The following is a 26,755-nucleotide window of genomic DNA, read 5'->3' as shown; positions in this document are numbered from 1 at the left end:
ATTTATTTATTTATTTATTTATTTATTTATTTTTTGCTGTTGTTTTTTTTTTTTTTTGGTGGGGGGAGGGGTGACCGGAAGTAAATTTGTGCCGTCGATCAAAAACACTGTAAGGGAAATTTGCATATCGTCGTGCGAAGGAAAATATCCTGGTCGGGACAATGGAAAGTTGTTTCAAATCCCAAAAGGGACGTTTGTGAGTGCAGTGGAAACAATATAAAACTCAGTGAATGTCAAAGGGATATTTCCAGGCACGTGCAAGCCTACGGACTTAGTATAAACCGTGATGAAATCAGCGACGAAATGGATCTTATTCTTTGCTGTGTAGGTAAATAAATGTAACATTTCACGCGCGAATTTTTCATTCTCTTGTCACGAATGGTTTATCATAACTGAATTTGTAATTACATTTTCACAGTCTAAAAAGCAATCTTTTTGTTTTTTTTTTTTGGGGGGGGGGGGGGGTGCAGCTATTGTGTATCATGCGTTCAATTTTCACCCAAGCTTCAGTTCAGCTTCATTTCCTTTGTATTTGCTTTCATTCGGTTATTCCGTTTTCTTCTTTTTTTGTTTTGGCTTTCTTCACCATTGCCATTGTGAAACAACCCCATTACAAGAGGATATCATTACACTTACATCCGGTGTTACATCTCATTACATTGTGTTACATCCGGTCAGCAGTCGTGCTTCTCGGACTTCCGGCCTATACGTTCAGTTTATTCACCATTCTTGGCTTGTCGACTATCGCAATATCTTACTCGATTTTAGCTAAAGACGTTGCTTTGGATTGTTCAAAGGCATGCATTTGCTTTGTACATTGATCTCGACACATTTACTTTACTTCCTGGTTGGATAAAATCGATGAATTTAGGTGTTCGACGGCAGAAATCGCGAGTATCACGACCATGTTTTGGACCTTGTCAACTATTCTTTGTCAAGTGTATGCGGGCTACTTGTATCATCTTCTTTGGTCTGAAACACGGCAAACTGGATATTCGATGGGAGTAACTGTTAGTCTGCGCTAGATTTGGCCAAAAAACGGAGCGTGCGAAGGAGAGACACTAGAGAGAACAACGCGACGAAAGCATCCTGAAGAAATTCCCAAAACCTTCAAGGTAGGTTTTGTATTAATTTATATTTCATCAAATTTGTGGGCCAAAACCTTATTTACTAAATGTAGGTAGCAGACAAGATGATAAAAGATACTTTTGAAGCTAATTTTCTCTCTCTAAAGCCTGTTTGAGCCAAATACTAGAGCTCTCAAAATTACCAATTTTGCAATTTTTTGCAATTTGTCCCAGGTGTCTTCAGCACCCATGGCCAGAATATAGTTTTCCCCAAATTGATTTTATGATATTTAAAAACGTCAATATCTGCGTAATCTCTGCTGCTAATTTGGTTTATGTGGAAAGAGTACTTTCGGAGAAATTAGGAATATGGTTGTGCTTGTTTTACCTACTTGTCTAAATGGCTGACAGGGAACATAGTAAGACGAGCATTTTCTTCTTGTTTATAAAACCCAAATTATTGTAACGGCAAATTTTATAAACTGGAAGAGTGGTTCTACCATCTGTATGAATTTCATTTGAATTGGTTCACATCCACCCGAGAACCAGACTCGTTTACTTTTACTTTTTGAGAATGGAACATTTGCTCAAAACATGGTCTCAAGGCCGACGTCATCTAGTGCGGTTACCATGGCGACGATACATCTGGCGATCCAAATATGGTTGTTTTTGTTTATCCCTTAAGGTAACCTACCTCCACACAAAAAATGAAGGGGGGTTAAAATTTTTCATTTCCAACTTTGCTTCACTTTCCTGGAGAATTGCTCTTAATATTTCAAATGCACTTGCTGGTGGTACTGTACAGGCCCGCAAATGATCCCGGCCCGCAAATGATCCCCGGACCGGAAATGATCCCCAAATTGAACCGCAAATGTTCCCCGGGCGGGAAATGATCCCCATATTGGACCGCAAATGATCCCCGATCGCCTTACCATAAACATAGAATGGAATGGACTCAAATTTGGACAGTGGATTTAAACTTTATAGAATTTTTTTTTTAATAACACCACTCGTTATATTTAAGCTATCTGCATGCAAATTTCTCAACTTTAAAAATTATAATATTATTATATAGCAGCACAGTACAACAGAACAATTTACCAATAAACTGTAACATACATGTATATGATGGACCATTACAATACCATTACAATGCCTAAAATGTGCACGAATTGTACGAAACTCTTCCAAATTAAAGAGCGGGTCAGTTGAGACTTCCGCAAGTTTTATTTTATTTAATTTTTTTTTCGGTCAATGCGCTTCAGATGGCGGTCAAATCTCACCCACTAGTATCGTCGCCTTTGTTCTTAATCGGATCTTAGTCTATACGTTATACGTTATCGCGTAATATGTTGATTTTGTCTTTCGTTTTCGTTTTCCCGCTAGTTGGACTCCCAGTCTTTTTTTTTTTTTTTTTTTTTTTTCAAAACACACTGTCGTCGGCATACCGATTTTGCCATCCAAATTTTTTCTCGATCACTACAGGAGGCATATTGTTTACGGGAGTGCTGTTGATAGTTTAAAACCACATTTTCGATGCAATACGATTCTCACCCATCCCATTGTAAAAAGTTCACAGCAATCAACATTCACTCACTGCGCGCAGTCGATTATTTCCGGTTCAGTCAAAAACCTTCGAACAATTGAAAAATCCGGAGTAAAATAAAGTTATTGTCGATGTGCAGCGAGTATTAAACACGGAAAAGCAAAGGCGACACACCCGATTGCTCGTCCTTTACTGGCGATACACCCGAGATAAGAAAGGCCGAGTTCAAAATCTCCCTCTGAAGAAATAGGCCTTATCACGGTTTTCGACGCCATTTTGACGGGTAGGCAAACAAGCTTGAAATAACAGTGTTTGTATGGAAATCCGATGTCAAATAATTTTCATAAAACATCGCTTCTGAAAAATTCATGATTTGGAAACTTTTGGCACTAGGAAAAGGATTTTAAGAACAAAATTGGAGGGATGTAGCTGTGACAGAAAGCGTCCAGTCATGTTTTGAACTTTCCATACATTTCCCTGTATTTTTTCCCGCGAACTATTTTTAGTAGCAGCTCACGGCTGGTTCGCTATACAGACTTTTTCTAGTGCCAAAAGTTTCCAATTCATGAATTTTTCAGAAGCAATGTTTTATGAAAATTATTTCACATCGGATTTCCATACAAACACTGTTATTTCAAGCCTGTTTGCCTACCCGTCAAAATGGCGTCGAAAACCGTGATAAGGCCTATTTCTATTAAATATATCAGAGTTAGCCGGCTCAAGAAGCAAAGGCTGATAGCCTGCGAACATAGACGTATTTCCGGCTGTCGAGAGAATTCCGGCGGAGAAAATCTCGACAGCCGGAAATACGTCTGCGTTCGCGAGCTACACACCTGAGAGAACAATTGGCATGTATGTTCCAGTTTATATAAAGTAAATTGTTCTGTTGCACTGAGCTGCTACATTATAATTTTTAAAGTTGTGAAATTTATATGCATGTAGCTTAATTATAACGACTGGTGTTATTAAGGAAAAAAAAGCGAAGTGTACAAAAATTAAATCCACTGTCCAAATTTGAGTCCATTCCATTCAATATTTATGGTGAGGCGATCGGGGATCATTTGCGGTCCAATCTGGGGATCATTTTCCGTCCGGGGATCATTTGCGGTTCAATTTGGGGATCATTTCCGGTCCGGGGATCATTTGCGGGCCTGTACAGTACTGCTTCGACGGTTCAGACTTCCAGCACCACGGCCCTGATTTCCTCGCCTAAGCGTGTCCTGGTTCCAGTCACAAGTACCACAACAAACCAGATTGCCGTCGACGCTTCCCTCTCCATGACTGCATTTCCTTCGGGATTTTTCAGCTCTTGCAACATTGGAAACGTTCATGTTTACCTGGGATCTAAACCCAACCAAGGGGAAAAGTAAACTGAACTTGATTGAAGCCAGACCGATTCATAAATCGACGATTTTCATTGACTTTTGGCGCCAAACTTTCGCTTCACGCTCGATTCGAATGAAAGATTGCGATTTTGCATAAATTAAGTTGACAGATTATTGACCAATCACAACACTCGTTAGCTTTAAATTAGCCAATAGGCGTAGTTTCTTTGTATAGATTACAAATGACGTAATTCCTCGCGAAGCGAGGTTAAATAAATTTGTCGGGCCGAGCCGGCCCGAGCGGAGCTAAGCCGCGCGAATTCGAGCGAAAAATATATTTATATATATATATATATGTGTATTTAAGCAATAGACCGCACTTTCCAGAAGTTTACCAGCGTAATAAAACCACGCGGGATGTTGGGAGAACACGAGAAAGCTTGTAAATCACGAGCCGCAGGCGAGTGATTTACAAGCTTTTCGAGTGTACTCCCAACATCCCAAGTGGTTTTATTACGCTGGTAAACTTCTGGAAAGTGCGGTCTATTGCTTTTATGAAATAACTACTTAGACAAAAACACTTAGAAATCGGCGCTTTTTATTTTGTAACTTGATCAAGTTGTTTATTCTCGTCAAATTCATCAGTAAGGCGGGAGAACCAATCACAAATCGGGATCTATTTTGAGCATAAACCTGTTGAATCGCCGAAGGACGCATCGCAGTTTGAGCGAATGAATGAAAGTGTTTTTTAAGTTAAATTACTGTCTAACTCTCACAAAAATGTGGCTAAAAAAGGTTAATGCCTTGGCGAAAGAATGCTTTTTATCAGCAGATAGCAGTTACTGATGAAAAGCGGACAACGGCTTGGTGAGTGAAAAAAACTTCACTTGTTTTGAGCTTGGCCAGGTCTTCTTTTTCTATTGCTGGTTTGTGCATGGTGTTTTGCATGCCTTCTTGCTTAAGCTGTTTAATTTTGGCGTCAAGCATTTGGTTTGAGAGGACAAAACGTGGGTCGTGAGTGAACCTTATTCCTAAACTGTGTGGTGGTGTGTTTAGATATCTCTCAATGCCATTTCTTATTGACAGAAGAGTCGCACGGCTGTAATTTTCGCCTTCTTTATTTCTTGCTTCGGCGTAGAATTGCCTCAGATTCCTGTCCAGCTGTTCGACCGCCATTTCCGCCAGACTTACGCCAATAACCTTTTGTTTACTCCACTCTAGGTGAACAGAGAAAGAGGAATTATGATTTGAGCAGTTAATATCAAATACCTTGTACTTGGGTTGAAGTCGGTTTTATATTGTTTTAAACGCTTCAAGTTATTTGTAAACAACTTGACTTTGGCATAACCTTCAATAAATTACAAATTTTGTACTGTTTATCAATACTGTTTGAGCCGTTTATTTTATAAAATAACAGTTTCAGTGAAAAGCCAGGCTAAAAGATAATTCATGTAATTAAAACCAACCTGTGAATACGGATTTTGCCCACTGTTTTGCCTGCTTGGTTTTTTTGGCTTGTGCATTTTCGACAATCGAGTCAAGTTCTTCGTTTTCCACATCGGCAAATCTTCTCTTTTTGCTCGACCTTTCTTCTTCTGCCTCAGTATTTAAGCTCTCCTTTTTAGAATTTGGCTCCGAATTTTTATTGTGCGGCAAAAGCACATCAAAGCCTGACAATATGTCGAAGTTCGGAAAGTTTTCGTCGCGCTCGTCGGCTATTATCGAGAAATCTCCAGCGGGAGAGCAGCGGGAGTTTACCGGTACAATAGTACATAGGTTTGGCAACTCTATTGACCAATCAGAACGCGCGTAGTATGTTAGTTATTTTATAAACTGTTTATATCTTTGAAGGTGTCCGGACAATGACGTCAGACTGTCTGGCGTCGTCAGGAGCAAAATTTGCATACATCGAAAAAAATATGCGTGCATGATCAAATTTCAACTGCAATGTTCATCAATATTCACTGGATACAGGACTATCTCTCCAGAATCTTTTCCCTTTCTTTTAGAAATCTTTTTTGTGAAAGATTGCATTAAAGAAATTACACGTTTTGTGGCCGCGGTAAATAATTTTCCGTGGAAAATAACGGCAACGCTGCACGCCCGTTGTACATTACGTCGCGTCACAAATAGATTTTCAACCGCAAACTCTGAGCCCGTAGAACTACGAAAACACCATGCTCATCAAAAAAAAATCTTATGCGCCTTTTAATCTCCTCGTTTGATGCTACAATACGAGTAAAGAGGGCTTTCCACCCAGCCCCAGCTTCGCGAGGTTTTGCGAGTCACGTTTTTCTAGTAAAAAACTATTTTTGCCCCTCAATCCCCGCGCAAATCGTCAACATGAAGATTTACAACAACGTTTCCAATATTTCGTACGGGACCATATCCAAACAATGTATAAAACAAATAGATTCCATTTAGCCGTGCGTGTGTACTCTGATAACGCACGGAGGACGTCAAAACGTGGTGAGAACATCAGTCACGCTACTCGCCTGCGGCTCGTAGCGTACTCCTTTGTTCTCACCACGTTTTGAAGTCCTCTGTGCGTTATCAGAGTACACACGCACGGCTAAATGGAATCTATTTGTTAAATCAAACTTGGGATAGCATGTGCTATTCACCTTCATTTCGATGAACACGGTGAATAATGGTCAAAAGTAAAACAAAACCCCAAAACAAGGGATCAAAATCAACTTTCTTTTATTCAGTATACATCTTGACGATTTCCTTGCATGCGTGAGTTCAAGAAAACGAAAAAAAATTATTAATAATAACGGAAACAGATTCAATCACTCACAGGGGCTCTGTATGGGGTTTAGTGTTTAGTGTTATTTGCCTATAATTTTTAGTGTTTACTGTTAAATTGGCCAATTTTTGTAATATTTACTGTTTCCGGAGAAAATACTGCTAAGTGTTGGAAGGTTTTTCGTGAAAAACGTATAGCCTTTTAGCATTGTAAATTCTCATCTGTTCTTCGAAAATCAGTTCATGAACTTTGAGCCTGTGCTCAAAGGGGCTGTAGTCTCTTTTTTCGACTCATGCGCAACGTAACAGTATTCTGGGAAACTGGAACATCTGGACGATCAGGTATGGCACATATGCATGAGCTCTTGACCGTGAAGGAAGGAATGACATTGATCTGTCATTTTTGTTCAGCATTGTATCCTATTCAAGAGAAAATGAATACTGTAATAACACTAAAAAATATCTTTTGCATGTGAATATAACGACGAGAGATAGTCGAAAATTTTCGGATTTCTCCTCGAAAATCTTCGGCAGTCTCAGGGAATCTTCGGTAGCCTTCGGACATTTCGTCGTTAAATATAACCCAGCACTTCCTCACCTCTCTAATATATTACGCAAACATTTTAACATATTACTTTCCTCCGACCGTTGCAGGGACGTTTTTAAACACCCACCTATCGTCGCTTACAGACGCACTTCCAAACCTTCGCGACATTTCAGTTAAAGCACAGCTACCGACTGTCACCGCTCCTAACAACACTAATTCACCACCAGGATCTTTCCGCTGTGGACAAAATTGCGCCACTTATCCTTGCATTACTAACGGTCTTAAACATTATACATTTTCTTCCACAGGCGAAACCCGTAACATCACTTCACACATAACCTGTAACACCAAAAATTTAATCTACTTGGTACAATGTAACCTCTGCCATTTACAATACATAGGTGAAACTAAGCGACGTCTCAAAGACAGATTCAACGAACATAGACGCCCAGTTGACAAAACTAACATTACATCCAAACCAACTACTGTTTCTGAACATTTTCTTTCTCAACCTAACCACTGCCACACTGACATGCAACTAATACCACTTGAAGTTATCCACTCCTCACGTGATTCAATCAGAAAACCCAGAGAGTCTTTTCTTATAGATTTAGTGGGGACCTTGGAACCCCACAGTTTGAATAGACGTAATGAATTGTAATTGTTTTATTTTATTTTACTTATTTCCTTATCCTTTGGTACCACCTTCTAAACGTCATTTCCGCCGCTCCTATGTATTGCAACATCCTCCATTATATAATATTGTAATTTCATTTATATAATTTAGTAACATCTAAACCTGAAGAAGGCTGGTTTGGCCAGCCGAAATATTGTTTTAAAATATATAACGTTGTATCAGCTTTGCAGTAGTCTTTGGACTTCTCATCGCCTATATCCGAAATAATTGGGAATCGTCAGAAAATGGCTGAAAACTTCTTGGTATACCAAACAAAATAATATTGGCCTTTATGGAGCCGTTTTTGTTTCTTTCTGGCTAAAATTTACTGTTACAGTGAATTTTTTTCTGTTAGTGTTAAAATGCCTAAAATTTAACTGTTTCAGGTTACAGAGCCAAAAAATTAAGTGTTAAATTAAGTGTTTAGTGTTATCGAGGTGCCCCCATTCAGACACTTGTTACACCATCTTTACATGGATCAAAACTGATCCATTACTGAATCTTATAATATAATAACGAAAAGATGGGTACGCCTAATAACTCATTCAGGCGCCTAAAAAAATCCGTAGTTCTCCTGTTACAATGGTTTCTGTCGTTTAAAGATAGCTTTATTTAAAGTTTAGAGAATGTGATTACATGAAAACTTCTAGCAACATTTTGTAGTTTTTTTGTGCTTGTTTTATGCTCAGTACTTTACGCGAGGGAATGCATAAGGTCTCCGTAGGAGTAAATTTACGTTTATTAACGCCCTATGCATAATGCATGTATTCCTTCTTGTACTGAAAAACGACGTGCAGCAAAGGTAAAAACCTATTTTGATTCTGCTACCATCTGCAGTCCTACCAGGTAGTCACCAGGTTACAATTTGCATTTATGCAAAACTCAAAACTAAGCGGTCCTTGGTTCATAGCATCTGCCCCGGCCCGGCCCCGTGGAACGACGACATGAAGTCTTACTAGTTTGCTGAAGACCGACCTTTTTATTTAGTAAATCCTTTATTTAAGAGGCTAGCACAAAATAGTGAAAAACACTAATAAACTTGTGGCCCTCTATCTTTAAGTAAATAAACTAGGAAATTACAAAAGTGAAATCAATGTACAATGAGATCAAAAACTACGGATAAAAATGCGGGAGGGCTAATCGCTCCTTTAAAAAAGTTATTCATGAGGGCACGTTTAAAATATATAAAAGATATGAGAGAAGCTTGTTTCTTTAGGTGAGATAAGCTATTACTGTAACTGTATCATTGGACGGTCCAGTTTTTTTAAACACATTATTGTTATAAGGTCGTTTACTTATTTATTTATTTATTTATTTATTTATATCTTTTTATTTACTTATAAAGTTATTTATTATTCCACTATTATGTCATTTCACCAAATAAGTTCAAGAGAACGCGCAAAATATGAGACCGTAATACACTGTAGTGTACCGGTTTGACCGGTTTACAACAGAGCGAATACGGACGGAAAAGGCAGGAAAAGGAGCAACAATGGCCGGACTGGACGAACCCAACTTTGACTTGTTTGGGTCCTTTGGACTTGAATTTTTAGAAGACGAACTCTTAACAGAAACAGACTATTTAACTGAACAAACAGAAACTACTGAAACAGGTGGTGTTGCTACAATTACCGAGCAAACAGAACAAACAGTAAGCGGACAACTGAACGACGAAGACATTGACAATTTTATTGCTGAGAACAGAAACAAAAACACAACTAAAAAGACGCAAAGTGACCTTAATGTGTTTTACAGATGGGCAAAAAATGTCAACGAAACAAGAACTATTGAAAACATACCAGAACAAGAACTGGACAAAGTTTTGGCTCACTTTTTTTTAAACGTACGTAAGACGAATGGGGACGAATATGAACCTGATACGTTGACGTCTATGTTACGAAGTTTCGACCGCTTCTTAAGGGAAAAAGAAAAACAATACAGTATACTCACAGACAGACAGTTCACGAAGGTCAGAGAAGCTCTATCTTCAAAGCGAAAACAGCTTCGCCGTACCGGCAAAGGGCAAAAGCCAAACAAAGCTCTCGGACTGAGCGAAAATCAGATTCAGAAGCTGTGGGACGAGAAACAATTAGGATACCACACACCGCAAAGCCTTTTACGTACAGTCTGGTTTAACAACACCCTGTTCTTTGGTTGGAGAGCTCGTGACGAACATCACCGAGTAAGGTTTGGAGACTTCCAAATAAAATGCGAAGACGGCCTCCAAGGAAGAGATTATGTCGAGTGGATAACTGAGCGTGGAAGCAAGACTCGTACTGGAGAACACGAATTTGTCCCTGACCGCACGTTCAACCCCAAAATGTACGCAACTGGCGGATCACGTTGTCCTGTGAGCATCTTTAAAGAATATCTGGCAAGACGACCGCCTGAAATGGCTGCTGCAGATTCCCCATTTTATCTGGCGTCCATTGTTAAGCCATCATCCGATATCTGGTTCAAGAAACAGCCTCTGGGAAAAAATTCGCTCGGTTCATTTATGAAATCCATGAGCGAGGCCGCCGAGTTGACAGGCAGGCACACCAACCATTCGGTCCGTAGGACGATGATTTCAACGCTCAGAAAGGAAAATGTGGAGCCTTTAAACATCATTGCACTTGCTGGACAAAGAAACCTTAAGTCTTTAGACAGCTATTCCAGTACGTCCACAGAGCAGCAGAAGGACATGTCCTTGAAACTCAGCAGCTTCATCGAGGTATGTGATGCACGTGAGAAATCTGTCGCTGAAAGCCAAATACTGACGCCAAGAGCTGATCCACAGCGAGATGAAAGTGAAGGCAAACATTTGTTCACTGGAGCTGTCTTTAATAACTGCCAGTTTACCTTTACCACTGCCGATGCTGGCTCCGCTGCCGTCCATGCCACAGTTCCACAGTAGAAATTCAAGAGAATCTTGCCCCTTGTAGATAGTGATGATGAACTATAAAGAACTTTTGTTGTTCTGATTTATCGGAACTGGATTTGTCACTATAAGTTGACGACATTTCCCTGATTTTGAGACTTTCTTGAATATTTTGGAATTACAAAATTATTGTAAAACGTGGCTTTCAATGGAAGAATAGTTTTTGAAATGATGCAAGCTCGAAAACAAGTTTTTAGCATGCCAATCACTTGTCATTTTTCTTTTCATTTTATCCAATCAAATTAAAGACATTTAACTGGCTTTCTGTGTTGTTTACGTCATTCGTACGCGCCATATACCGATGGACAGATAATGCCGGGTGTATTTCAAAACTGTTACCAAAACAGAAAAGCCAAAATAACAAATCTTTCTGTAGTGGAATAATAAATCTCTTATTCGATGGTTTTACATATAATACGCGCAGACATTTTGCTCATTGCTCGTATTTTTCCTCGCCCCTTCGGGGCTCGGAAAAATACTACGCAACTCGCAAAATATCCGCGCGTATTATATGTAAAACCATCGAATAAGATATATTTATTTATTTACAAAGCTTGGACCAAGAAACAGGAGCAATAATGGTGGGGTCTTACAACAGAACTGGGCTCCAAAGAATGTGTCTTCTGTGAGAATATTACTACATAAATTATGGGGTAAAAAAAAGATTATATAAAACAAACTACTTCATTACTAATACTACAAAATACAAACAACCATAAATAATAAAACGTGATGATCTGCACCATTTGAAACGTCTTACAGGACTAGTTGAGAGGGCCAAAAAAAAAAAAAATTAAAAACCGAAGAACAAAACAATGCTCCCAGCCCTAAAAGGAATGCAGCTGCAGGTTATCAGGGTCCAGTGAAAATAGAGCTTTTGTAAGGTGCTGCAGGTCTTCTAAAAAAAGTTATAGGAGTCATCGTAGCAGCAGTGTTAGGAGTGTTATGTGGAGTAGAAAGTTTAAACAGGTTGATGTCCTGGTGTTAATAACTTTAAGGTTGTAAGCATGAATGAAAAATTCATTAGAGCATCATTATCATCATCATTATCATTAAGCATCATTATAATTAATGAAAGCATCATTATTAAGCATCATTGTTTGAGGTTGTAAGCTTTATAGAAAGCATCACTAGAGCGTTTTTCAGTCGAGTGCCGAAATCAACCAATGAGAAACAAAACCACACCCAATTGTACAATGCTCGCTCGCGTTTTCCCGCGCTTGGCACCGGTAACATGTATTTGCTTCGAGTTCTGATTGGCTCAGTTGCTATTGGCCAGTGTAATTAGTGTGGTTTTGGTTTTACGGCGCTCATTTGAAAACAGCTCTTTGGAATTTAATTGGTATTAAACCACGAGATGGAGTTAAGAGAACGGAGAGAGATTAGTAGCGGTTAAAATGTCGTACAAAATTTCGGAGCAAGTAGATCTAAATCTGAACCATTCCGAGTGGAACGACCAACCTTCTTTCATTAATTGGAATGGTATAATGGCCCGAGCGACATCTTATATAAAGAAATGAGGTCTTTAAGCTCAAGCCTTTATGAAACTGACAACAGATTAAGTTTAGAAAGGTACTCATGATGTGATAGTGTCCATCCAGTTCAAGTTCAAAAGGAACTTGCGCATTTGATCATACTTTCATACCAATTTCGGTTTGATAAAATTATCATAAATTATTATTACCGTTTACGGCCGTAACCGCGCCATGGCATATTTAAAATGGCCAGCGTCAGCTTACTTCAACTACCAGAAGTCTTCAGGGGTTTTATGGTTGTTACAGCTATTTGTTATTTAAACCTCACTGGGATTACAAATTTTAAATGAAAAAGAAAAATTAAATGAATTCCAGTAGTTGAATCCAGTAATGCTCATTGATAAACTTCCTCTACACGAGGAATAATGGACCTTAACCAGCAAAGACGACAACGCCACAGCAAATTTAACCTAAAAATTAAATTCTAACTCATTTAGACTGTGTAATGGAGCTGAATTTGAAGCTGGGGTGGCAAAAATTCATCCCCGTGTGGTCACGTTCCCCATAAAACCTCGAACTTGGCCATTTCACGTTGTTGTTTTGCACAGGACTGCAAATTAATCTACGAAAGTGAAAAAGCACGAGCAGAACCATTGTTTTGTTTAGTAAAACTTTTGTTGTTGTTGTTGTTGTTTTTTTTACATTCTCGTTGCCATCGTCGTCGTCGTTGCTAAAAGGGGCAGTGTCACCTATTTATTTTCAGTTTTGTTTACAATAAACCTACTAAATCATAGAAACTATTACTATATTAATTATCTTTGGCGGCGGATGACTAAGATGGAAATGGATTGCAACTTGAAAAAATTGGCCAATTTTTTCAAGTCCTATCTGTGTATTTTGGTCTATTCTTCCTCGGAGAAATCATTTGATATTTTCGTTCCATAGCTGTAAGATCAATTTTATGTTAGAAAAGACTTTTGTAAACAAATAATTATTTGAGCAGTTGTGATCAATGTGAAGCAACGCGTCTGTAACAGTGCCTCTTTAAGGTCGATAAACCTTAACTAGTTAGTCAACAGCTGTATGTGCTACGCCTAAGAGCTAGATTAAAAAACGTCTATTTCCCTGACAAAAAGCCATTCTCGTTGTTCTCCTGTCACAAGGATCCTTAAACAAGACAGTTGTCTCCTCTCGTTCCAGGTTACCTTTGCCACGCCATTTTCAAAATCAGCAATTGTCTCAAAATCTTTACACAAATTTCCGACGCCATCTGCTACCGTTTCGTTGTTATTCGACCCAAAGCTTGCCTGCAGAACGCCTGACTTAAGTTTATCGTTGGACGCAAGATATGAGCCTGTGTCCACAAACACTTCACGGACAATGGTTATACGTATAAAATTAATAAGAATGAAGTCATCTTTCCTTATTTTCTTGGCCCAGAAGTAGCCGCTGCCTTTATTGTACGCATGTTCCGGTTTTGTTCCAGCGGTAGAGATCAGCATTGAGCTGCTAACAGTGGCCGGTGGATTTAAACCCTTGTACTTAATGTCATACTGGTCAAAGTATGTCTCCTTCGATTTATGGGAGACCTTGTTTTCTGATAAAGAGGAATTATCTCCGATATGCTGAAAAAGTGAAGCTGGTGGTAATATAAAATTGTCGTGGTATTTTATCTTTCGCCAGAAAATAATCAGCCAATCTATTGGCATTTCGTCGTACATCAGGTAGAAGTATGTGGCGATATTTTCAAGGTCGCTGGAGTGATAAACCTTGGCTGTGTGGCCCATGCTGGCTGGATCTAACACGGGCCATGGTTTTTTCTGTGAGGTGATGAAATCTACAAGCTTTGGATAAAAGCTAGGTGCCGGGATTAAGTCATCTTCTAAATGAAGGTAATATTTCGACAGGTCTTTGCAATAGCACATGAGAAATGTAAAGTCAACCACCAGCTTTGATCGCCAAAATGTCCTCTGTGCGGAGTCACCAAATTTTTCTTTCAAGTTTGTGAGCGGAGGGTAGTAATCTCGAGGTGCAAATATCACATGAAGAAGGTCTTGATCAATGTATTTCTTGAACCCAGTCGAGAGTTCCGTCAGAGTGGGCGATTTAGCAGTTTCATCGAAATCGGCCAAGAATATCACCATAAAAACTTCTGTACTTTCCTTCTCGCTTGGGACGTCCAACAAAAGTTTAACGGTTTTCGCGAGATAGTTTTCTCCTGAAGGTCGAGTAATTGATGAAATTCCCATAGTAATAAATCCTTAAAAAAATAAACATAACAGCATTAATCAAATTAAGAAAGAAAGAACGCCCAAACTGGATCGGCTGATTGAACGAAATCAAGGAAGGAAGGAAGGAAGGAAGGAAGGAAGGAAGGAAGGAAGGAAGGAAGGAAGGAAGGAAGGAAGGAAGGAAAGGAGTTAGGAAGTGAGAGAGGAAGGAAGGAACGAAGGAAGGAGGGAAGGGGGTAAGGAAGAAAAAAAGGAAGGAAAGAAGGAAGGAAGGAAGGAAGGAAGGAAGGAGGGAAGGAAGGAAGGAAGGAAGGAAGGAAGGAAGGAAGGAAGGAAGGAAGGAAGGAAGGAAGGAAGGAAGGAAGGAAGGAGGGAGGGAAGGAAGAGACGAAGGAGGGACAGGAGGGAGAGAGGAAGGAAGGAAAAACGATTTTCACTCTAAAAATTTAAATAAAAAAAGTAGGATAGCACAGCTGTTATTTAAAAAAAAAAATTACAATGTAGAGACTAAAAGGTAACAGTGGTATGAATTTAAACAGTTGCAAGGTGGAATTTGGATGATCCAAATAGCAAGAGCTAACCGAATGGGGAAGGCAAAGAGAGGAAGGAGCTCGAAGGATGGCACGAACGAACAGACAGACGGACGAGTAAATGAAGGAAGGAAGGAACGAACGAACGAATCGAGGAATGGATGGATGGATAGATGGATGGATGGACCAGAAGCTCCCTTAAAATTAATTCCCGCATAACTTACTTTTGTCTCGTGGATATGTTCCAAGTTTGTTTATTTCGGAGGAGTTTATCATCTCTTTGTTCAGGCAAACAGAAGGTTGTCCATCTGTAAAAAGTACGGTACATCAATTAGGCTTGATAGTTATGTGAGCTTTCTTACTTTTTTTCTTCAGAGACAAACTGTACCCTTACAAAAAAGCCCAAGAGAAATAGTGCTGGCCTGCATGACCTGAAGCCAACGAACGAGGGAGGGAGATGGGGCATTCGCGAGAAATGAGGAATCGGGTTCTACGCTAGTGGACCCCCTGTTTTCTTCTTCCAGGACCTACAGTTTGGCTCGTATTTTTTCAATGTTATTGTTAAAATCAAATCGACAGTAGTTTTTTATTTGTCTGTGCTATTTTGTAATGGGCACTTGAACCCTCTTTTTCATCGATATCGTTTGAAATTCTTGTATTTTTGGTGGTAACGGCCGCCCATATACGTAGACCAATATTACACTGAGAATAATATCAGCCGATTTTTTTAAAGCCGGTTTGTTTTCTTGCTTAATTCATTGTCGTGGAAGAAGACGAAGGCTAGTTTGTTTGCTCAAGTAATTTCGAAATTGTACACGATGTTTGCGTTCATGATGAAGGTGGCACCGTGGGCCGCACTTTCACGCAAGCGCGCACTTGTGTGCACAAAATTGCGTTGGGTGATCAAACGGATTCGCTATTATAGCGAGGCCTTGTCCAGGCCTATCCGTTTTCGTTTGAAAACCCAAGGTTTTTTTTCTTTTTTGGCTTACATCCACATGCATCCGATGAAAACGTTAAACTAAAACGTAAATAGCGTTTTCGTGTTCCAGTGTCAGTGGACTACAAGAGTCAAGTGAAACTTACACTTCGTAATACGCGTTGAATCTTCCCTTCCTTTACTGAGCTTCATAAGTGAAATTTCATCTACAAAGAGCAGAAACGTATGTATTAGAAAAGTTATGTGCAAACTTGTAAACTCACAGGCATCGCAACAACACCATGAGGGCAGGATAGCCTCAGAGTCTTCTTGTGCATGCACAGGCAATCCAGCAGCACGATGTAGGCTGTTGACTTGATTAAAATTGCACTTTGCCGTAGTGTCAGTATTGCAATCAGTTTCGGATATTTTACATCTGCAAAGTGATGTCTGGCGGGCGGGCAACATGGGGCAAACGTTCGGAGACCGAAATATTCAAAATATCGATTCAACTGCCCGTAGCAAAGCGGCATTTACTTTGAAAATCCGACGGGACAAGTTAAAGACATTAGGGCAATGGTTGGAGTTAAACCTGTGATAAAAGACATTAAAACACAACGCCTCAACTAGTTTTGACACTTAATTAATGCGTATCGATGCGGTAGACCCACCCGTCGTCCAGAGACTAACATATGTTTCTCTGGTTCTGAAGCAAGTGGAAGAAAAAGAAAGAGAGAAGTTGCTTGTGTCAGGGAACAGCTCCAGGATGAAAAAAAATCAGCATGGGGAAGCCACACAGCTCTTTTAAATTAAAACCACTTTCATTACACTACAAAACGCTACCTAGCTATAACACTACCAGTAACACTACTTCTTATTTTTAATTAATTACAATATTGCATTAATTAATTACGATATGGGAATTCCCATTTAATGTTGAAGTGCTTGAAGCACTCCGAAGCCACACAGCTGGCAGCCACAAGAAAGGGTCCCTGTGCAATGTTTTTAGCAATAAGCACTAATAAATGTGATGACAATGTCTACGATGATGATGATGATGGTGATGATGATGATGACGATGATAATAAATGTTTTCAGAGGCAAATCGCGAAAAAGTTAAGAATATCCAGACCCACTCTTCCTAAAAACAAAATTAGGTGTTTATTTTATTTAAGAGTAATCAATTTCTTTATACAGTGAGACAAAAGTTGTGTCGATGGAAACGTTAAAAAACGGTCCAGTTTTGTTAAGGAAAACCCTACCAGAGCATGCACAGAAACTGCAGTAGTATCAAAAATCTTTGGCTGTGGATGGCTTGGATGGAAAGGGATTGAAACTTGAAAAAATTCGCCAATTTTTTCAAGTTCTTCCTGTGTATTCTGGAGAAATCCCTAAAACCCGATTATAGTTTATTCTTGCTTGGCAAAATCATTTCACATTTTCTTCCCGGTGTTCTAAGAACAATTTCAAGTTAAAGAAGAGGTTCTTTGTCAAAAATGTAAGCAGTTTTGGTAAGGAGTGCTTAATCGCGACTTAGCTAAATTTCGTGTGTGATCCCTGGAAATATACATGTCGAGATCTCGACATAAACTTCAAAGATCGAAATCTCCATCTAAAGCGTCTAAAAAGGTAGGATTCTTGAGCTTTAGATCTGAGCCAATCATGAGCGAGCACATGCCAAAGCCATTAACACTTGGGCGGCTGGCTGGTATGGTATTTTGTAATAACTTGGTCCAGCTTTGTCCAGCTTCGTATCGTATATCAGGCAGCGCGTCCGTCCGCCGTTTTGTGTTTTAACTAACGTTGAGGACGTGGAAATACCCACGGCCACATCACCCGTTTTGCTGCGGCCGAACTGCAGACAAGCGAGGCTAAGATAAAAATGAAGCATGCGTTGTCTGCTCATCAAGAGCATTCGTAGTTTTCTGAGGCGACGACAACGCGCTTTAACGATTGCTTTTCGAAACAGGAAAAAGGCTAAATGAACAATAATGATTTCATTTCTACAGCCATCGTCGAGGTATAAAATAGCCTAGCAGAAAGAAAAATAAAAACCCTTCCATCGGCCTAGACCGGCGAAGCGTGGTCCTGTGATATGTCCCTTATTTTCTTCACTCATTAGTAGCTAGGTTTATAACATAGAGGGCAAAATTACTTAATGCTGATTGGTCGAAAGAGAGGACATGTTTTCTTAATTTTCCTTTCACCGAGGGCAAAATTACCTACTCCTGATTGGTCGAGAAGGGAAAATACTTGCTCCTGATTGGCTGAGCACGCCATTTTTCAGTTAGGTGGTTTGTTCATCTTGTGCCGCGACAAGAACAACTTCTTTCAGGTTCTTTGGAGTTTGACATTTTAGCCGTATTGTTTGTGCCAAAAATACTTGGAAATCAAGTGCTACAGCTACAAAGAAATTTCTAAAGGTGAACTTTCGTTTCTTACAAGAAACAGCAAAAGATTATTTGTGTCAAAATCTAAAATCTTGATCGGATTTGTTTGGTTAAAAAACTGAAATGATTCATGCCGCGACGGAGAGGCGGAGTTTCACCACGTTACGGCTTCTTCCAACGAACGATAACCGAACAATAACAACAGTGCCCTTTTAATGGGACGAAGGCCGAAGCAGGTCAAATTCAGTGGAAGAAATTATTCTGCAAGTTCCTTTTTAGGACCCACGGTTTTCTATTTTTATCGATCTGTGTTCGTACGATTTTCAAGCGGTAGAAAGCTTCCAGTGCAGGTGAATCAAAATTATTGATGCCTAACATTTGGTTTAATTGTTGTTAAAGCAGTTTTCAATTGAGTGTCGAAAGTAATTTCGCGTTTGCTTTGGTTTTGCATTACCATGCTCTGTGATTGGTTAACAAAACTCGTGCCACTTTCTCAACCAATTGGAATCCAAACCAAAACCAATCGTGTTTTCGCCGCACGCGTTTTCCCGCGCTTGACGCCAGTTACACGTATTTGCTTCGAATTCTGATTGGCTCGTTGTGTTGTTTACATCTCTGGCGATTGGCCAGAGTAATTACTTTGGTTTTGGAAACCGCTCCAGTTTTCTCACGAATTTAACTTTTATTTTCTCCTAATTACATGCATATAACAATCAACTTTTCTCGTTTTGTCGGCCTGAAAAAGTCAGTCGTCTCTTCCCCCTAACCCACAGGGGGCGCGCCCATGTGGCTTAGGGGGAAGAGACGACTGACATTTCAGATTATCGTTTTGTCTGTTCTATACGCTAAGAAACAGGTGAATTGTTTGTTTGTTTGTTTGTTTTGCTTACGGGTGAGTGTTTTTACTCCGGGCCGCTTCTGTTTTACGAAGTGCCTGGATAGTTTTTAGAAACTTTTACCTTCTATGTTATAAACACGTAATCAGATGAGACCGAGTAGAATTAAGGATTAATTTTCACTAGTATTTTCAAAGTTTCCATTTTTAGTTTGCTCATGAATTAAACTTTATTTTCTCTTAATTACATGTATATAACAATCAACTTTTCACGTTTGTTTTGTCTGTTTTGTACGCTAAGAAACAGGTGAATTCTTTGTTTTGCTTACGGGTGAGGGTGAATTTGCGAAAACTTTGAAAATACGCGTGAAAATTAACCCTTAATTCTACTCAGCCTAATACGATTATATACGCTAACAGGATATTCAGCCTGGGCCGGAAAAACAATACGCTTATAAAAAAAAGAGTGTAGTCCATAAACCTTCAGTGACTAAGAATGGGACTACTCCAGTCGTACTTCTCCCCATTTATTAATTTTCGTTTTATAACCTTGGCATCGGTTCGCATGTTTCCTAAACATGAAAAAATGATAGATTTCACGCGTATTACCCTGGTGCCATCGTATGTATTTGTATGTTACTTGTATGCTACTCGTATGTACTCGTGTGTCATTCGTATGTATTCGTATGTACTTGTATGTTACTTGTGTGGTGTTTTAGTAACGATCGTCGCTTCGCTCCGCCGAAAAATAACGGCGAAGAGAAGCGAAAGCCGGAAGTACAATTGAGCAAACAGCACAAACGCGATATTCCGAATTCGTCGTGGTTTTCTCTTCAAACGTTTTTGTCTCATCAACGCTGCGTCATATTTTACATGAGAGTCAACCGCCGAAAGGAATATCTTTGCATTTCTCCACAACACATTCTATTTTTCTTATCGAATTTTATCTCCCTTTGTCTCCTCGACGAGCAGTTTAGCGACCAATGGGCAACTTGTGTTCAGCTGTCTGTCTTTCCCGCTTAGACATGTCTGGCCTCCCATGCAGCCGTTTTTACGGGAGTCGTTTTGTTCTTCTCGTGGGAGACCAGCCGGGGATCTGGTTTACACATCATCAGCGATGGAATCATAAGGACAATCAGAAGAAAATAAGAACAATCTGATTCTTGCGACTCCGATTCCATCGAGCTTACATTACGATCCGCTTACGTCTCTGTTGTATGGTTAACACAAGTTCGTAAGAGCTCTGACTTAGAGTGGAACCTCGATATAACGAAGTCTTCGGTATAAAGAACGATATTCTCCAGCACGGCTTTTTAAAATATATGGAACAGAACCTCGTATAACGAACCAATTTCCCGAGTCCTTTGCCACTTGGCAAATTGAGGTTCCACTGCACAACGAAATACAACCGAAACCGCGTCGTTCTTAGACATTACCATGTCGTATACTGACGGTTTATTATATTCATTCTTATGTCTTCAAGAAACATTACTGAACATTTCAAAGTTTGAGAAATTTGGCGCGTGCAATGTGAAAATGGATGTTCGCTTACCGTTGAAGTGCTTCACTGGATCCTTTGCCGTTAAACCGTTGTCAAGTTTAGCGTCGTTGGCGAGGGCTGATATAACCACATACAGCAACCAGATTGCCAAAGTTGTTAATGCTATCAGTCGGATGAACTTTCTGCGTCTTCCATGGCATTTGAAAGTCCGATACATGGCCAAGAAAAGTTGTTGTGTTACATGGCATGTACTAAAACCCGAAACGGAAACAAAACCTCTGAAATGACTCAAAATATGGTAAAATACGAAAAAAAAAAAAAACAAACCACTGGCTATTTTCGGCGCGAAAACATGCATTATGCAATAGCACGTTTTTTTTTTTTTTTTTTTACCTTTTCTGATAACGAGTTTCGTTATCAGGCGCTCTCTATTGAACAATCAAACTTGGGATAGCATGTGCTATTCACCTTCATATTGATGAACATGGTGAATAATGGTCAAAAGTGAAACAAAACCCCAAAACAAGGGATCAAAATCAACTTTCTTTAATGGTGTATATCTTGACAATTTTTTTTGCATGCGTGAATTCAAGAAAACGGAAAAAAATTATTAATAATAACGGAAACAGAATAATTGATAACGAAAACTGAGATCGGTACGTCTAATAACTCATCGTCTAAAAAAACCCGAAGCAGATTCAGTTAAGTATATATAATGTCAACAAGAGGTAAAATTGAACTATAAATGTCCACGACATTCACTGGTTCAGCTCTTTTGGTATGCTACCAGCTCTATTTCAGTGTCAAACCAATTAGCAAGAGAAAAACTATCGACGGTTTACATGTAGACTTGTAGGAACATACAAATGCTATGGCAGATGGGGAAATGGATGAAAGAGGCTCTCTTCACTGGTTTTATCAAAACAGCGCGTCGACAGTGAAACGCCTCTCATTCTGTTTTCCTTGTTTAGTTCTCTTTTTACAATGGTTTCCGTTGTTTATACACAGACAAGTGAAAATAAACGATAAAACCCAACAACGTTTCGGGGTCGTCATGACGCCATTATCAAGCTCGAAGTTGTAGAAATAAAGAAAGTCAATGCCAGAAATAGTTCCCTGACAGATATTTTTCTGTCCTTAAGAAGTGCATGAATAAGTTCCATTACTTAGTTTACGAAATGTTGCTAATTAGAGAGTTAACACCATCTCTCAATGTCCAACCGGACTCAATTCAAGCTAAACTATTTGCGTGACATTATATATTCAGACATTAAGTTAATTTTAAGGTGAACTATTTCTGACATTGACTTTATTTATTTCTATTACTTCGAACTTGATAATGGCGTCATGACGACTCTGAAACGTTGTTCGGTTTTATCGTTCCGTTAGAGAACGTGATTATATCAAAACTTCCAGGAACATTTTGTAGTTTCTTGTGCTTATGTCATGCTCAGTACTTTCCGCGAGGAAACGCGTTAGGTCTGCGTAGGAGTAAATTTACGTTTATTAACGCCCCATGCATAATACATGTAGACTTTCTTATACTGAAAGACGATATGCAGCAAAAGTAAAAATATATTTTGATTCTGTTACCATAGGACGATATTTGCTGCAGCTACGATCGCTATTTTTTGCTACTCTCAGTTGCTGTCTAGGAGATCGGGCATTTGCAGTAGCAGCACCGAGGATACGGAATGGACTGTCATTAGAAGTAAGGAACGAGGCGAACGTTGATCGTTTTAAGCAGCTTTTAAAGACACATTATTTTAAGTTAACATTTTTTTGAAGTCAAGTTGGTTAGTTATTGATTTTATCTTTTATTTATTTTAACACGTTTTGTTGAAACCATTGTAAATTTGTCCTTTAGGATTAGTCTTATTTCCTATGATGTACAGCGCACTTGATCTTTTTATGGAAGGTCGCAAAATATAAATTTTTAATAATAATAATAATAACAATAATAATAATAATAATAATATTATTATTATTATGATTATTATTATTATTATGATTATTATTATTATTATTATTATTATTATTATTATTATTATTATTATTATTATTATTATTATTATTATGTGCAGTAAAACTATCTGTATGCACAGTATAAGAAAGCACCACAGGGCGCGTAGCGTAACCTGTGAGCCACGCGAAACTTAAAATGGCTCGTGAATAAATTATTATTATTATTATTATTATTATTATTATTATTATTATTATTATTATTATTGTTATTGGTGCTAGTCGTCGAGTAAGTCTTTCTTTTTTATTCTTATACTCTTTTAGCATACTTCAGTGACCGACTATCGAGTAACGCGCAATCTGATTGGCTACCAGGTGCCGTCTATCGATCGATAGACGGCAGTTTGTCAGAGCGCACGCGATTTAGCATGCATCATTGCACAAATATATCAAAATTTATGAAATAAAAAGATTTTTTTGCTTCATAGATCGATCACTGAGGTATGCTAAAACAATTAGACGGCTCGCTCTTGGTTTCTATCGCCTTTGATAGCTGGCTCGGGGCTTCGCACCTCGCCAACTATAAGCCGATAGAAACCTCGAGCTCGCCATCTAATTGTTAAATAGACCATAAAATGACGTCAAAAAATGTTCAAACCTCAAGTGGAACCACGAGCCGCAAGCAAATGGTTTCACTGCCAAGTTTTGGACATTTTATGGTGTCATTTTATGGTCTATAAGAGAATAGACCATAGAAAACTGCCGTCGATTTATTTTTTACAATAACATGTAAAAAGTACGAGCCGAATTTGCTATTTTTTTCGTTGAGAAAGCGCGCGTGTTACATCTGACGTCATCTTTATTGTCTGTACTCTTATAGACAATAGCTACGAGCCAATCAGCGCGCAGGAATTTGGACAGTTATTGTAAAAACATGAATGGATATAAGCAGCTGTAAGTCTGCAAATAGTAGGATCAACATTGTGAAAAAGAAAAATAATTTTAGAATTATCGTCAAAATCATTGAAAGGAGGATATTTTCTTACTATGTCTTCCAAGAACTTTGAACGTAAATTACTGTAAAGGTGGCAATGGAGTATAAAATGCAATTCATGTTCAACTTCATTTAAGTCGCAGAAAAGGCAAATTCGGAGATTTTCTGGGGTTTTGGGTATTGTGTGTCTGCCAGTTTCAATCCGTAATCGATGATTTCCGAGACGAAATTTATTTATCGTTTTCTTGTGAGAGGGATTGTTTATTGTGTTCAAGAAATCAGCTTTGTGACATTCTGTTTTAAACATGAAGTAAAACGTCAATTTCTTGTTTTGTTTCATCAAACTTAATTGATGTTGAGTCAATTCTTTATTAAGCGTTAGTCCGACCTGCGAGATAAATCTGTTGTTCTCATTTAACTTAAAACCGACTCTTATATTTGCGATAAACCTTCAGTGACAAAGAGTGGGGCTACCCCTGTCGTACTTCTCCCCATTTATTAATTTTCATTTTATAACCTTGTCTTCGGTTCGCATGTTTCCTAAACATGAAAAAATGATAACTTTCACGCGTATTACCCTCGTGCCGTCGTATGTTACTCGTATCTATTTGTACGTTGCTTGTATGTTACTCGTATGTACTCGTATGCCATTCGTATGTCATTCGTATGTAGTCGTGTGTAATTCGTATGTATTCGTATGTACTCGTATGTACCCGTATGTTACTCGTATGCTACTCGTAGTACTCGTGTGGTGTTTTAGTAACGCATCGTCGCTTCGCTTTGCCGAAAAATGACGGCGTAGAGAAGCGACAGCCGGAAGTACAACTGAACAAACAGCACAAAGACGCGATATTCCGAATTCGTCGTGGTTTTCTCTTCAAACGTTTTTGTCTCATCAACGCTGCGTCATATTTTGCGTTAGAGTCAACCGAAAGGAATATCTTTGCATTTCTCCATAATACATCCTATTTCTTATCGAATTTTATCTCCCTTTGTGTCCTCGACGAGCAGTTTAGCGACCTACGAAAAAGTTGTGTTCACCAGTCTGTCTTTCCCACTAACACATGTGTAGCCTCCTTTGCAGCCGATTTTACAGGAGTCGTTTTGTTCTTCTCCTGCATGGTAGGTCAGCTGGGGATCTGGCGTGCGTTTCTCAAAACTCCCGAGCACTTCTCGGGCCCGAAAAGCTCCCCGTAAAGCTCCCGAAAAAGGTTTCTGGTGTTTCTCAAAGCGCACGAAATTTTCGGGCCCGAGAAAAGTCACGTAATTTTACCCGATAATTTTCGGGTGCTAGAAAGCTCCCGAAATGCGTTTTCGGGAATGCTTTTCTCAGTTAAATGGTTGTATTGCGTTACTATTATCAAGGAAAAAGTTATCCAAAACGAGAGTTTGAGTTAATTGACAGATACTGGGCTAGACTCAAGCTAAAAGTGTTTAAAAACCAAGAGAAAATTTCTGAAAATCTCACAGGTTTACATGCGTTAGTGCGCTAGCTTAAGACACAGGCTACTGAAATTTATCCTCAGTGACTTATATCTAGACTAAGGTATTTCTTAACTTATCATTTCATTTTCAGGTAATGTAGAAAAAGTATTCGCCGAACAGGTTGTACAGCAACTTCGTAAAAGAAAATCAAAAACAACAACTAAAAAAACATGAAAGATACCCACCTTGTCTGATTATGGAAAACTTTCATCGGACAACGCTAAGCTGCCGCAAATGTGATAAGCCATTTTCTTGCAGTATAACTTCTTTCTTATATAATTATCAGCCTCCACCTCGAAATTTCGAGTTCATGGTAATGCGGTGTCCGATGACGCTAAAACTTGCTCAAAACCAAAAAATCCCTTGACTTGTTTTTATTTTTGGGGGATTTGCGAGCAACGTGTTCAGTTCATTCAAACGAGTAGCCAATAGTATCATGGAAACTTTGACAAGTCTTGACGGTTTGACAGATATATGGAAACATTGATGAACTGCAACAACGGTGGATTTTAAAGGCCAAGATTAAAATAGAAACCAAACAGTCTTCACGTTGTGAACCAGTTAGCTCAGTAGTATCTGCGCTGAAATCTGTTTTTAGGAACAGCATTTACACGCAAATTTATTTTACAAATACAGTTACAGTTTTCAGCTTTTAAAAAAATTAAAGTTGTAATAAAAAAACCGTGTTCTAAAATAATCTCTCCAGCTCTAACACGAAAAGATTCCCGAAAATATCGGGAGGCAATTCGGGACACTTTCGGGTGTATTGAGAAACACTTTTCGGGACCCGAGAAAAACACCCGAAAAGCGCCCCGAAATGTTTTCGGGCCCGAAAAGTTCTCGGGAGTTTTGAGAAACGCCCGCCTGGTTTACACATCGTCAGGGATGGAATCATAAAGACAATCAGAAGAAAATAAAATTAATCTGATTCTTGCGACCACCATTCCATCGAACTTATTACGATCCGCTTACGTCTCTGTTGTATGGTTTACACAAGTTCATAAGAGCTCTGACTTTAGTGGAACCTCGATATAACGAAGTCCTCGGTATAACGAACGATATTCTCCAGCACGGCTTTTTAAAATATATGGAGCAGAACCTCGGTATAACAAACCAATTTCCCGAGTCCTTTGCCACTTGGCAAATTGAGGTTCCACCGCACCACGAAATACAACCGAAACCGCGTCGTTCCTAGACATTATCATGTCGTATACTGACGGTTTATTATATTCATTCTTATGTCCTAAAGAAACCTCACTGAACAGTTCACAATTTCGGAAATTTGGCGCATGCAATGTGAAAATGGATGTTCGCTTACCGTTGAAGTGCTTCACTGGATTCTTTACCGTTAAACCGTTGTCAAGTCTAGCGCGGTTGGCGAGGGCTGATATAACCACATATAGCAACCAGATTACCAAAGTTGTTAAAGCTATCAGTCGGATGAACTTTCCGCGCCTTCGATGGCATTTTAAAGTACGATACATGGCCAAGAACAGTTGTTGTTGTTCACATGCTTTAGAATCGTGTCACGTGAGCGATAAATGATACGAGGAACATGGCGCAAGGGTGACAGGTGAATTGACAGACGGTCTGTCAATCCAAGA

The 26,755-nt window shown here is 39.1% G+C and overlaps 2 protein-coding genes and 1 long non-coding RNA gene across 4 annotated transcripts in view; 2 read left to right on the top strand and 1 right to left on the bottom strand.

The window, feature by feature from the left end:
* The window catches only part of LOC146481521 (uncharacterized), a 7,673-nt gene extending 3,483 nt beyond the window's left edge, over nucleotides 1–4,190 (top strand). Inside the window, exon 3 of the long non-coding RNA XR_014864417.1 lies at nucleotides 3,773–4,190. This is a non-coding gene — a long non-coding RNA (uncharacterized LOC146481521). The remainder of the gene's footprint in view (nucleotides 1–3,772) is intronic.
* The window catches only part of LOC146481519 (uncharacterized), a 50,756-nt gene that overhangs the window by 13,560 nt on the left and 10,441 nt on the right, over nucleotides 1–26,755 (top strand). The window lies entirely within an intron of this gene.
* LOC146481520 (alpha-1,3-mannosyl-glycoprotein 4-beta-N-acetylglucosaminyltransferase C-like) lies at nucleotides 12,456–25,445 on the bottom strand. 2 transcript variants are annotated; one of them, XM_085108307.1, is made up of 4 exons: nucleotides 25,337–25,445; nucleotides 16,152–16,211; nucleotides 15,290–15,373; nucleotides 12,456–14,564 (listed from the first exon to the last, which is right to left on the bottom strand). In XM_085108307.1, exons 2-4 carry the CDS (start codon nucleotides 16,195–16,197, stop codon nucleotides 13,411–13,413), a joined length of 1,284 nt encoding a protein of 427 aa, XP_084964433.1. In that variant the 5' UTR covers nucleotides 16,198–16,211; nucleotides 25,337–25,445; the 3' UTR covers nucleotides 12,456–13,410. The 2 variants fall into 2 exon arrangements, with proteins under 2 accessions (XP_084964433.1, XP_084964432.1); XM_085108306.1 differs by lacking the exon at nucleotides 25,337–25,445 and adding an exon at nucleotides 20,762–20,975.

Source organism: Pavona decussata, unplaced genomic scaffold, assembly GCF_977016875.1.
Source record: "Pavona decussata unplaced genomic scaffold, jaPavDecu1.1 SCAFFOLD_49, whole genome shotgun sequence".
NCBI lineage: Eukaryota > Metazoa > Cnidaria > Anthozoa > Scleractinia > Agariciidae > Pavona > Pavona decussata.
Note: the sequence above shows the minus strand (reverse complement) of the source record. Positions and strands in the feature narration are given on the sequence as shown.

Bases quoted from the DNA above. Each gene is read 5' to 3' on its own strand.
- LOC146481520 (XM_085108306.1), bottom strand. From the start codon at position 20,927: ATGTATCGGACTTTCAAATGCCATGGAAGACGCAGAAAGTTCATCCGA. The intron at 16,212-20,761 runs GTAAGCGAACAT...TGCTCTTTGTAG, and splicing joins TCCAGTGAAGCACTTCAACG to ATGAAATTTCACTTATGAAG. The intron at 15,374-16,151 runs GTAAGTTTCACT...TACTTTTTACAG, and splicing joins TTCAACGCGTATTACGAAGT to ATGGACAACCTTCTGTTTGC.